Genomic DNA, 12,467 nt, shown 5'->3' on the forward strand with positions numbered 1-12,467 from the left:
CACTATTAGTTATGTGAAACGTGCGGGGAATTACTAATTACTAATGCGTTTGTGTGTTCACAAGTTCAAAGTCCTGAGAAACGTTGGAGAATGAAGGGAGGTCAAGCACAAGGCTTTACAATATCACGAGTGGGAGAGAGAAATACACCTCACAAATAAAGCTCTAAAGAAAAGTGCTCCCCTGTGTTTAGCACCACTCAATTTCATTTTGCGTGATCTGAGATATATAGATACGAGAATTTGTTAAATTAAAAGATCTATGCTGTGGGATTGTCATTGTTTGAACTTTACTTTTACGACTAGTGGCATCTGTGGTGTAGCGGTAACGTGCTCGACTTGTATGAAAGCGATCATAAGATCAATGCCCAACCATGGCAGAAACTTTTTCAGAAGGCGAAATGCGTTTCACGAGATATTTCTTCAGATTCATGGAAATTACGTTAATTTCTTCCTAGACTTGAAAACCTCAAATTCCAGACAGCTAACTAAATTGAAGCAGACAATCAGATACCACGTGACAGATGCAGAAATCAGATAGGAAGCATAGATTAGTCATCGCTAGGGCTGGGAACTTGATGACTTGTAGACTAACCTTAAAATAATATTTAAAAATGGTCTAAAACACTTTTTGCGCTGAAAGTGAAAGCTTCATTTTTTAAATAAATTAAGAGAGATTCGTTGAATAATTTGCTGTTTGATGGTTTAAACTACTAAACTACTGAAGCAAAAGGATAAAAGCAATTACGTTCTAATTTAGTTTTTTTATTATTTTAACTTCAAGCTTACATGCAACTGTTTTTGGAATGAATCATTCATCTCCTTTGAGAATATATCTTCCACGATACAGTACACAGAAAGCAACTGAAATACATTTGTGTTTGGCGTACATAAGATTATATCTTCTTTAATACTGTGACTAATTTTATTTTAAAAGCACAGATTTAAGCAATAACAGAAGCTAGGAAGGGAATCTCAAAGTAGGGTCCACACAACGTGTCTTAAGATTCGTATAGAAAAAATAAATTTATCACGATTAATTATTTAATGCATTGGCAAACTTGTAAATGATAAGTGCTTTTCCATTGACCATATATTCGTTTAATGACGAACTCGCTAAAAGACCATGTCAGGAAATTTAATTCTACAAGTTATGCAAGCAAATGCACTTCAAATTCACGAAACAAGAAGGAAGGAGAAAAATAAGCCTTTAAATTAAGGAAAATGTAACAAACTATTGAAAATGACGTGAAAGCCAAAAGAAGGCCAACAAACACAAAGAATTAACGTTTTCTGGTTCTAGCTGAAGGCAAATGGACTGATATTCGGTTTAGCATTGTTGTTTAGGCTCAGAAAAGAAGATGATTCTTCATCAAATTCCGAGCCATAGTCAGCACATTCCTTGATTGACCAAATACTATCTGTTGGAATACGACAACAATTTAGTTATGTTTCAATCGAAATTGATGAATTTTAGTGCCAGACAGAAGAAACAAATACATTGAGCTGCTGGAAACATTCATCGATTTCAACACCGAATTATTTTTTGTGAACATTCTGAAACAAAATTATTAAACTTAATTATTAAACTCCATGCTCAATGTATCTGATGCCACACTTACAATAAAAGAAAAAGAAAGAAACTTTTGGAGACCTTTGGATTTGAACCCGCAACCCTTAATTCTTAGGAAAAAGATATTTGTGAGGCGAGTACTTTACCATTTTTTTATATGCAAGCATTGTATATATATATATATATATATATATATATATATATATATATATATATATATATATATATATATATTGAAAGAAGCTATTACTTACACATATTTTACATTTGGACGTGAATTTCAAAGGATCACATGTAGGAAATTTGCATACAAGGCTTTACAGGTTATCTGATCATTGTGATAATATTGTTCACTGGCATAGAATTTTATTGACAGTTGTTGTACATGAGGTTGGTTGCCAAGCACATAATAGACATAATGTCCTATGACAAATTGCACTGCACGTGTTCTTGTGAGAGGGAAATACTGAAACTCTGGAGTTAATATATGGTTCAACGTGAAGTCGTTCGGGGGGAGCGGCGGCATATGATTCCAAGTAACTGCTTGAGGTGTTTCCAATGTTCCACGACTGTCACACATGCAGTCAGTCGATGGACTAAGGTGTCGTCCTGTGCATATTTGGTACAATGGGTGTTGTCTGCCATAAGGTATCTCTGCAATCGTACTCTAGTGACGATAGCATCATGTGCAGTTAAGTACCATATAGAGCGCACTCGAGTGGGGAAGTGGGTCGCCACTATGTTTTTCCACACGATGTTCCAGTGCACATTGGGGAATAATGGGACAATACGCGGAATATGTTTCATCCGGGTTTTCATCATTTTTGATAGAGATTTGACTGTTATATCAGAAGGATCCACACTTGGAAGGAGCATCAACATGTAACAAATTTCCACTATGGTTGTTCGTAAATAGTGAAATTTAGTGGGTATACCACCTGGGTAAATTGGTGCACATAGTTCAACTTCATCCAGCATGGAGCATAGCACACGAGCCGTGATGCTACCTTGATGCTGGACTATCATGGTGATATGGCGGTGCAAAAATAAGGCTTGCGTTTGTCGGTCGATACTCAGCAGGTTTATTCCTCCAAGGCAAGTTGGTAGGCATAGTGTGTTATGAGCTACATGGAACAGGTGACCATGCCAGAGAAAGCGTGTGATCATTCTCCGGATTCTCGCAGCCATTTGGGTAGCACGGGTAGTATAGTTTGAGAGTGCATAAGTGTTGACATATTTGATTCTAGCGCTTAGTGACAGTTGGCAGAGTCTGTTGAAGTATAATACTGCTTGTATTTTGGGCACTATGGCTTGAAATGTGTGGTTGGAAGTCTAGACCAGGTTTCTCGAGAAGTAGATCCCGAGTACTTTCAATACATCCGTCACGGCCATTGGGACAGATTCTGTCCAGTTCCATGCCATTGTCCCCAAGGGTAGTATTTTTTATTTTTTCAGGTTGAGACACAAGCCTGTATTTACTCTTAATTGTTCCAATATTTCCATTAGTTTAACATAATCCTGGTGATCACGCACCACCACTGTGACATCGTCGGCGTATGCAAAAACTCGGTAGGTCATGCCATATACTTGCATTCCTCATAGTCATTGATTTATTTGGTGTAGGAAGGGGCTAAGAGCTGTACAGAAGGCGAGGAGTGAAAAGGGGCAACCTTGCCTAACAGAGCATTGAAGAACAAACGGCGGGGATAACGTTCCATTTACACACAAATGTACCCGAGCCTGGGTGTATAGGCTCTTTATCGCTTCTACAAAGGATTCTCCGCATCCAACGTGAGTTAAATGCTGAAATAGATAATGATGGTACAATGAGTCAAATGCTCCTTTAAAGTCCAGGGCCACTAGAGCTACATCTGAGTCAGGAGCTTCATTCATTACAGTAACGATGTCTCGTGTGCTAGTGGGAACGGTAGTTATATTACCATTAGTTCCGTGCATAAATTGATAGGGGGCCTAGTAGGGTAGCTGCATAGTGTTGTAGTTGGCACGTTAATACTCATGCCAATATTTTATAATTGGAACATAACAAAGTGATGGGGTGATAATGTTCAGGTGTTAAGGGATGTATCACTTTTGGGATTAAGACCGTGACACCTGTCAAGCTTGTATGACCTATCTTCTTCTGCGCAAAACAGGCATTGAGCCACCACATAAGCAAGTCTGCCATGGTAGGCCAAAATGTTTGAAATAATTCAATCGGTAGTCTGTCTATGCCCGGGGTTTTTCCTTTTTGAGCTTGTTGGATAGCCGCTTCCACTTCTTCCTTAGTGAACGGTTGGTTTAAGATGGCTTCATCTTCCCCTGATAGCATGGGGATATCGGGGTATGACACAAGTTCTTCCACCTGGAATACCTTAAATTGTGCTGCAAAGTGTTCATATAGGCATGGACGAATGTCCGAGGGTTGTGTGAGCCATTCGTCCCCTTTTTGCAGTCTCGTTATGAGTTTCCTTTTCCCACTTCGCTGTTCTGCGCTTACATGGGCAATACTGAATTGTTCTTGGGGGTCAATTGTTGGGAGACAACTTCTCACCATGAAACCTGTTGTTCGCTCATGGTGCATCCTCAGTAGGACCGATTGTATGTGTTTCAGTTCCTGCAGGACTGGGTCGCCCGTATGAGTTGTGTCGTCAACTCGTGGAGTACGTGATAATAGAAGCTGTATTTCTTATGAAAATCCATGTGCATCATATGTGTGTATGCTATACAAAAATGCTTGATTGACAGCTTCAGGAACGTGTCCCACCATGTAATGATGTCAGTTTGGCGCCTACTCATGTTTTCCCATTCCTTCCACTTTTGTTTGAAGGCTGTTCGAAATTGTTCATCTTGAAGAATCCAACTATTAAGTTTCCAGTATCCCCATCCTCGAACTGCAGTTTTGGCATCGATTGCCATGTCTAGATGCACACTGAGCTGGTTGGTGAAGCAAGTGGGGAAAATCTTTATGGATGACACATTGGGTACTAAGCTCAAACTTACATAGAAACGGTCTAATCGACTGGCTGAGTCTGGACGTATGAAGGTGAATCCTTCGAGTTGTGGGTGCTTGGTTTTCCAAAAAATCTTTTAGGTGAAAGGCCTCGACCAGAGTAGAGAAACTAAGGGATGAGTTAAACCCTGTATATTGATCTTGTCATCATAACACACAGTTAAAATCCCCAGCAAGGACAATATGTTGGTGGATGCCCCCTAAAGCTGTCGCCATTTCTGTTCCATAGAAGGTGTTTCATGTCTCGCGGGGTGTTTCCAAAGGGTTGGGCACACTTGGGGTCAGGGTATACTTCACTGGCGATGGTGAATGCTGTTCGTTCGTTTTTTTCACCGGGTGGGTGTGATTCTGGTCTGTGCTACATGGCTTCTTCCTCTTCTTCTTTCCCAGTATGGGTGAAAATGGGGTCGGCAATGATGGGGATTCTAGAGTCAGGTCCATGTTTGTCGTCTGCGAAGAAACTGCATCTACTGATGGTGAGTTCTCGATGGTTTCCACAGGAGTCATCTGCGTAGTATGGATACTTAGCGGCATGCTTGTAGTCTCGTCATTGGGAGATACTGGCACCTCCATGGGATCGTCAGAATTTCTAACACTAGGCAGGGTGCTGTTTTCTTCGGTCGGCGTTAAAGGGACGTCCTGTATTGTATCGGAACTGGCGTCTACAGTTGATTCAGTTTGCGTCTTCGTTATTGCAACTGGAAGTACTGTCTGCTCATTGTGTATCACTTCTTCAGCGCTGTTGGGGTTGAATGGGGTGGGTCGCATTCTCTCTGCATAGGAGTTATCACTTGTGCATGCTGTTGGCCTCTGGTGACTAGGGCATTGGTTAAACAAATGATCGACCACATCACAGTAGGGACACGTACGCTCTTGACCACTGTACATGACCCAATAACAGCCGCCACTGATCGTAACGTATGAAGGTATTACAAGGGACAAGTTCATCTTTACCAATTTTCTTCCAGTTCTCACTGGGTATATGTGGTCTTTTGAGTACGTTTCGTCATTAAGGAAGATCACCTGTCCATAGTTAGTTAGTACAGAATATATTGCTTCATCTGACATTTCACTTGGCACGACGTGCAGCCACACTATCACATGATTCACACTTCATGTTCGCCGTCATCGTCATTATACATATACACTCCTTTCGACTCTCGTAATAACTGTTCACCCGTTACTTTGCACAATAATTTCAAAAAAACACATTTCCTATAATTGTCTACTTCTATACTTACAACCTGTTCTGGTTTCAGTTTCATTTTCGTACTTATCCAGCGATGTAGTTCATTTAACGTTGGCTTATACCTCACTTCTCTAAAGTTCAATTTCAATGTGTTCACTCGCTTGATGGCCATTTCCAAGACTTCAGTTTTGTTCGACTGGACGATTATGTAATACAGACACGTTGTCTCAACTACACACTACGGGAGAGAGCACCGATCCACCTTCCTCCTTCTGCGGCTTGCGCGAGACTCACCAATACTCTACAACATAACTTGTAGCAAATGCTTTGAAACGTGTTGATGATTGCTCAAGCTACCACTTTTCTATGCGACGAACACATTTTCGCTGCAAATTGCGAGAATCTTTAATTTTCGCTCATTGCACAGTACTTTGCAAGGTGTTGTTATATTTTATTTGCATAAACTATTCGTAATTATGTCCTTTTGTGTTCAAACTTGTCAGCGATTTCCTCCAGATGTACCACGAGCGAGTGCAGTGTTTCCAACCTCACAACAGTTTCTCTGATTCCTATTTTATCATGCTGAATCACAAGTATTCTCTTATATTATTCCACATAGTTGAGTTTTCCTTATTGTTCTCTATTAATATGTTGAGCAATTATAGTTTCTGACTTCATATTATTAAAAAGAATGTAAGTCTTTCACCGCAGGGTTTCTTGCCTAGTAGAGAGACCTGTATTAAAGTTGGCTACTCTCTGCTGGCTCTCAAGAGCTATGTTGCCAAATTAACGATTTCTGGACTTAGAAAACTTTCAGGGCGATCAAGTAACTCTTGGAGAAGTGTACATACACTAATTTTGCCTTTGCCAGTGGCAAACATTTTTCAGATCATATGAAATACATATAAGCCATAGGCATCCTGACAATCCCACCATTGACCACATTGGTATACCCCTCCAACCCCACTCTCCCTTCTGGAACACACACCCAAACAAGCATACATACACACAGTGACGTGTGGTGACATCAACACTTGGGGTAGCAGTCAGTGGCAGTCAACAGGGGGGGGGGGCATGGTGTGGGTCACACCCCTCCCCCCTTTAGGGCCCAGTATTCCTAAAAAAAGAAGAATGTCAACATAGGCGCCGACTCCATGGGGCTTGGGGGGGCTCGAGCCCCCCCCCCAATGTTAATGATGTGGGGGCAGAGCACCTCAAATAATTTTGGTTAAGAGGATCTAATGTATTATTTTGCTTCTCTTGTAAAGTTTGCTCTGAATTGTGCAACGTGAACTTAACTTTAAATACACATTTGAAATGTTCTAGACCATCAAATTTGGGGGGCTGAGACCGCTAAACCATCAATTTGGGGGAGGGGGGGGCTATGAACGGAGACAGCAAAACACATGACTTATTACTATATACTAAGTATATAATTACGAGTATTGTTAACATTTTTACTAAAAAGAGTTTCAAAATAACGAGGTGATATGACAATTATACCAGTATGTTGTTTAGTGAGTTCTGAATAATTCGAGGTCGTAAACACGACTTTCAGGCAATATTGATATGTACGATATTTAATTATCCTCGAAATCTCTTCCTCTAGTCCAAAGAATAAGGGGGAAATAATTCTAAAATCTTCGAGTTTATTTAACACTGGCTTGCAGTAAAGTACGCAAGGAAAGCTTATGAAAAGCCTGTATTGCGAAAGCGGGAACGGCTATGATCAAAGGCATTATTGCTAAAGCATGGCGTGCTGTGTGTTTATTTATTATTGCAAAATTAAATTTAAAGAGTAAAATATTGTAGCAAGAACAAAAAAGTAAAACTATTTGCTTGCGATTTGTGTTAGCATTTATGTAAATAATTAAATAAAACTGTTAAATATTGTAAATATTCGCTATTTTATGGGTACGTCAACACTAAGGTTCTTTGCACCCATCACATGTTCTTTATTTACAAGTCTGTTGCGGACATTAAAACACCCCCATGCCCTCGCCGGGACTCGAATCTGAGACCTACGGATCAAAGCGAGTTGAGCCGACCACCCAACATGCTCGGCTACCGAGGCCAGCATAAAACTGTTATGTTGGCCTCTTAATGTAAATACATAGCCTACTTTTAAATAAAAATGTTAATTGTTATCTAAAAAACAAATGAGCAGACACACGTTTATCATGTTACATTTCATTTGCATAAGGAATATAATAGCTGCTTAAAAACTGCTATATGAAGACGTAATTTTTATTTTAAAAAAAGGGAGGGAGTGAGTCATTTATTTCAGTGATCAGAGCCCCCCCAATAATTTTGACAAGTCGGCGCCCCTGAATGTCAATAACAGGAAAAAGATTGCAAAATGATGAATGAGTACTAAAAAAAAAGTACACGTAATTCCCACCCCTATTCGAAAATATAAGATGATTTAATTTGACGACTAAGCCAGAGATCCTGGGTTCGAATCTTGGCTTGGCCATGGGTATTCTTTGTGTGTGTCCCTTCATCAATTTTATCGTACCAAAAATGGTGGAAAAGCAAAGTAAAATAAACCAAATCAAGCAATCAATCAATGATTTGATTTCATTTTTGTTACTTAGCGTCGTTTTTTTGTCTCATTTGATTAATTGCGAAGATGATGCGATAAAATTAATGAAGAGAGAAACACAAAGAACACCCATGCCCAGGTCAGGGTTCGAACCCAGAACTCCTGGTGTCGGAGCACGCTGTGATAACCACTCCCCCACAGTTGGTTGATTTGGTGATTTAAGTACACTTTGTGCACAGAAACAAAACAGGTAACAAAACACAACACACTTTTTTGTAGTTTCTTCAATGATATTCATTTGACTTTTTGAGTTCTGAGATACATTTTTCATTCCAAATTATTTCATTATTCACTGCAACACATAGGACAAGAATGCACACTCATCACGGGTTCGGATCCTGGCCTGGATTGTTCATATGAGGTCCTTTCATCAATTTCATCATATCATCACTCATCCTCATTTTCGCGATAACCAAATGTGGCAGAAAAGCGAAGTAAAATAAACCAAACCAACAACAATATGAATGCGCGTTCTCTTGCCCAAATACCTTCCCATGGCGCAGTGATAGCGTTGTCACCTTGCAATCAAGGGGTCCCGGGTTCAATACCCGGTTGAGGCAACAGTGGTTTTGATCCCACTTTAAACTGTAGGTCCAATCCCGATTAGCCTTACTGTGCATAAAGTGAACTTAAAACACCAAATCAATCAATCAATCTTGCCCAAATAAATACATCTGTATTTATGACTGTTAGATGCCAAGAGATTAGTATTTTTAAATAAAACTACTAAAACGAGAGTGAGAGAGAACCTGAGCACATATTTGTAATTGAATCATTATATATTCCATATTTGAAAAAGAAAAAAAGAAAGAAAGCATAACATTATTGTCAGCACATAACACATTCCCATTTCATAATAATAAAACTACCAGTGGCGTCTCGTCCCTCGTGGCTTCCGGGGCTTAGCCCCTAAAGAAAAACGGACGTATTCATGTAATTATCTAATGCATAACTATCACACAGTCTTTTAAAAGGTGATTATTACCCACGTAAATTCATCGTCTGTTTGCAATGGATACGACAGCGCTCCTAGCAGCATTGATGTCAATTATCGTTTTTCCGGGGCACGTTGCAAAGGAAGGTGTGGCCTACACCCACCTATGCTACAGTGAAGGTCACATGATAGCAGAGAGAGGAGGGGAGAGTGCAATGGATTTGAGTGCTGATTCGGGGCTAATTCTGTTGCGTCACGTTCGATCTCGCGTGATGTTCTGTAGTGTTTTGGTGGCTTTCATTCGCTATGTTTGAGTGAGTTTGGCAGGGTTGATATTCGAACACAAATTGATGAAGGACATATTGTGTCAATTACAAGACACAATGAATTTGTCCGGAAAAATAGGCATATATTAAATAGAATTATCTATTGCTTAAAATTCTGTGGTCGACATGAACTTGCTCTACGAGAACATAATGAAAGAGAACAATCTTTAAACAGAGGAATTTATATACCGATACCTGCTGATACTTTTCTGGCATTTTGATCTTGTACGGGCTCCACAAAAAGGTATGGAGTATAATTTTCCTGGAAATTATGCAAAATAGAAGTTTCTTTTAATTTTGCACCAGTTTTGTGTGAGAAACATTGTGATAACATAATATGTAGTTTAATATTCTGATGTAATTCTCAGAATGCATATACTACACAGAATATTTACTTACTCGTACTAATATTATTCTATATTTTGAACAACTTTTAATTATTACAATTTTCAAGCATTGGTATCGGCTCAGCCCTAATAAATATAGATATAATTGTAGTCAAACTTGTGACTTGCTCCCATCCAACAGTTTCCCCAGCAATACCCATTAGTAGATTGCAACCCTGTCTGCTTTAACTGTTAGGTGAAACTACTGGAATGCCTGTGAAGGATCTCAATCATGCCCGAACCCTAGTGGAGCATATATAAACCAATAAGCACTCATCCAAAATCACTTTATGCGCTAAACTAGAAGCAGTGAGTGGCAAGTTGACTGTACTCATAGTAGCTGGTTAAGTTGCAATAATTTTAGCATGCATGCTTTCACTTTAATAAGTTTGTAGTTAGATGTTGATGATTAAGCAGCCAAAGCATTGTGGAAATACAAGTGATTCATCCTGACCACGTATTAGTGCCACGGTACCTTTCCAGATCAGTTCATCTTCTGGTGCTGTGTGCAGATATCAAGATTCTCATGCATGCAGCGAAAAATTGAGCAATGGTTCCCAACAATCTAAAGAGACACTTGAAGACGAAACATTTAGTAGATAAATATAAAGCCTATTTCAATCATTTGCTCTCCTATCAAGTAAAGCAACTCAAGGTAATGCAGAAAGTAACAACAATTGCAGAAAAATAGAAAGTAGCAAGATACAAAGTGTCAGAAATTATTGCCAGGAAAATACAGATACATGCAGCAGCACAAGCTTTGATTTTACCTGCTTGTAAAGAAATGGGAAATATCGTAAGTACCTTTGTCCAATGATACAATTTCTCACCACAAAGAAGACAAGTCTTCTGAAAACGAGTAGCAGAAAAATTTCATGATCGTAAAAAATTCACACTTCAACTTGATGAATCAACAGACATAATCCCAATTTTGATTACATCTTTCGGTTTTGGAGGATAAAATGCAACAATACTTTCCTTCCCTCAATGTGAATGGATATAACTGGGTCCACAATCCCTTTACCATTATTGCAAATACACAAAACACCTAGCATTACAAGAGGCAGAAGATGTTTGATGACCATTAGGCTGATTGAACTTTGAAGCAAAAATTTAGGGAAACAGTAGTACTTCGATTCTGGATTTTGGCAAAAGAAGATTTCTCAGTGTTCTCAGAACATGCCCTATTTACACTACTGCCGTTTTCTACAACCAGCTTGTATAAACAGGGATTTCTTCATTGGCCAAAAAAAAATAATCTGACCTCCATGGTGGAGTGGTTAGCACAGCATACTACAAAGCCAGGTGTCCTGGGTTTGAATCCCATGGGTGTTCCTAATGAGTGTCCCTTCATCAATTTCGTTATCACTCATTCTCAGTTTTGCAATTAGTCAAAAGTGGCAGAAAAATTAACTAAAATAAACCAAAGCAAATAAAATATAATAAATGGGAGTGACTTTTTTCTGTGGACCAAGAATTATGGGTGTGTTTCTGATTCGTACACATATTGAAAGTGCAAAAGTAAATAAGTCCATATTTCTCATTGAATTGTAAGGTTAATAAATAACATTACTAAAATATGTGGATTTTCGCAGCACACCCTTTGAAAATCACTGACATAGTGTGAGGCTGAATTGTTGTGATGGTTTCTTCTCTTAACTTTTCTTTCAGTTATCATTCTGGTTTCTTTATCTGCCTCCTGTGTAAAATACCATACATTTATGCTTTTACAGTCTATAAAGCAATTTCAAGTAATATATTTTGATGTCGTCATTATTTAGCTCAACTTTGAACTGAAAATAGACTATGTACCTAGGTACAGCTATATGTGTTTCATGTTAAAGAATTTAATTTCTCTCAATAGATGACTGTACCAGTCCCCGAGACTGTGCCCAGAATGCCCAGTGTGTTTACAGCATCCAAGCTCAGAAATATCTGTGTAGATGTGACGAAGGGTATATTGGAGATGGGAATGTGTGTACAGCAGATGAAAGTAAGTGGTTTATTTGTGAGTGTATCCTAGAGTTGGCAGGCCCAGAATGACAAACATCTTTTTTTTTTGAGGGAGACATTCTTTAAAATTTGAAACAGATTACTGAAACTTATTTGTCGACTAGTTGATAATATAAGTTAATTCAAAATTATTGTCAGAATTTACGTCATACAATTTTCAAGCCAGACACACAAAACACTGAAAGGTTAAATCAGAATTTTTTTTTGACAATGTTATACAGTTGAACCGAGTTACACGTATATTAAGGTGAAGAGAAAATAATACGTATAACTGAGAATTACTTGCAAATCAGATTTAGATAACATATCATATCATTATTAAAATATTATAATTTCATATATTTTCAGTTACAACATACAGTATAAAGCAAGTTATTTCTGTCATAAAGTGGTAAATTAACAAAACTAAAAGTTTGATTCTTAAGTACATTACA

The 12,467-nt window shown here is 38.6% G+C and overlaps 1 protein-coding gene across 2 annotated transcripts in view; it reads left to right on the forward strand.

Moving 5' to 3' along the window:
• The window catches only part of Ndg (Nidogen), a 98,897-nt gene that overhangs the window by 56,413 nt on the left and 30,017 nt on the right, over positions 1-12,467 (forward strand). For both annotated transcript variants that reach the window (XM_083118762.1, XM_083118764.1), the window contains exon 17: positions 11,885-12,013. In XM_083118762.1, coding sequence (XP_082974888.1) covers positions 11,885-12,013 — 129 coding nt within the window. The remainder of the gene's footprint in view (positions 1-11,884; positions 12,014-12,467) is intronic.

The sequence above is a fragment of the Lepisma saccharinum genome, chromosome 3 (genome assembly GCF_977018435.1).
Source record: "Lepisma saccharinum chromosome 3, izLepSacc3.1, whole genome shotgun sequence".
Lineage (NCBI taxonomy): Eukaryota > Metazoa > Arthropoda > Insecta > Zygentoma > Lepismatidae > Lepisma > Lepisma saccharinum.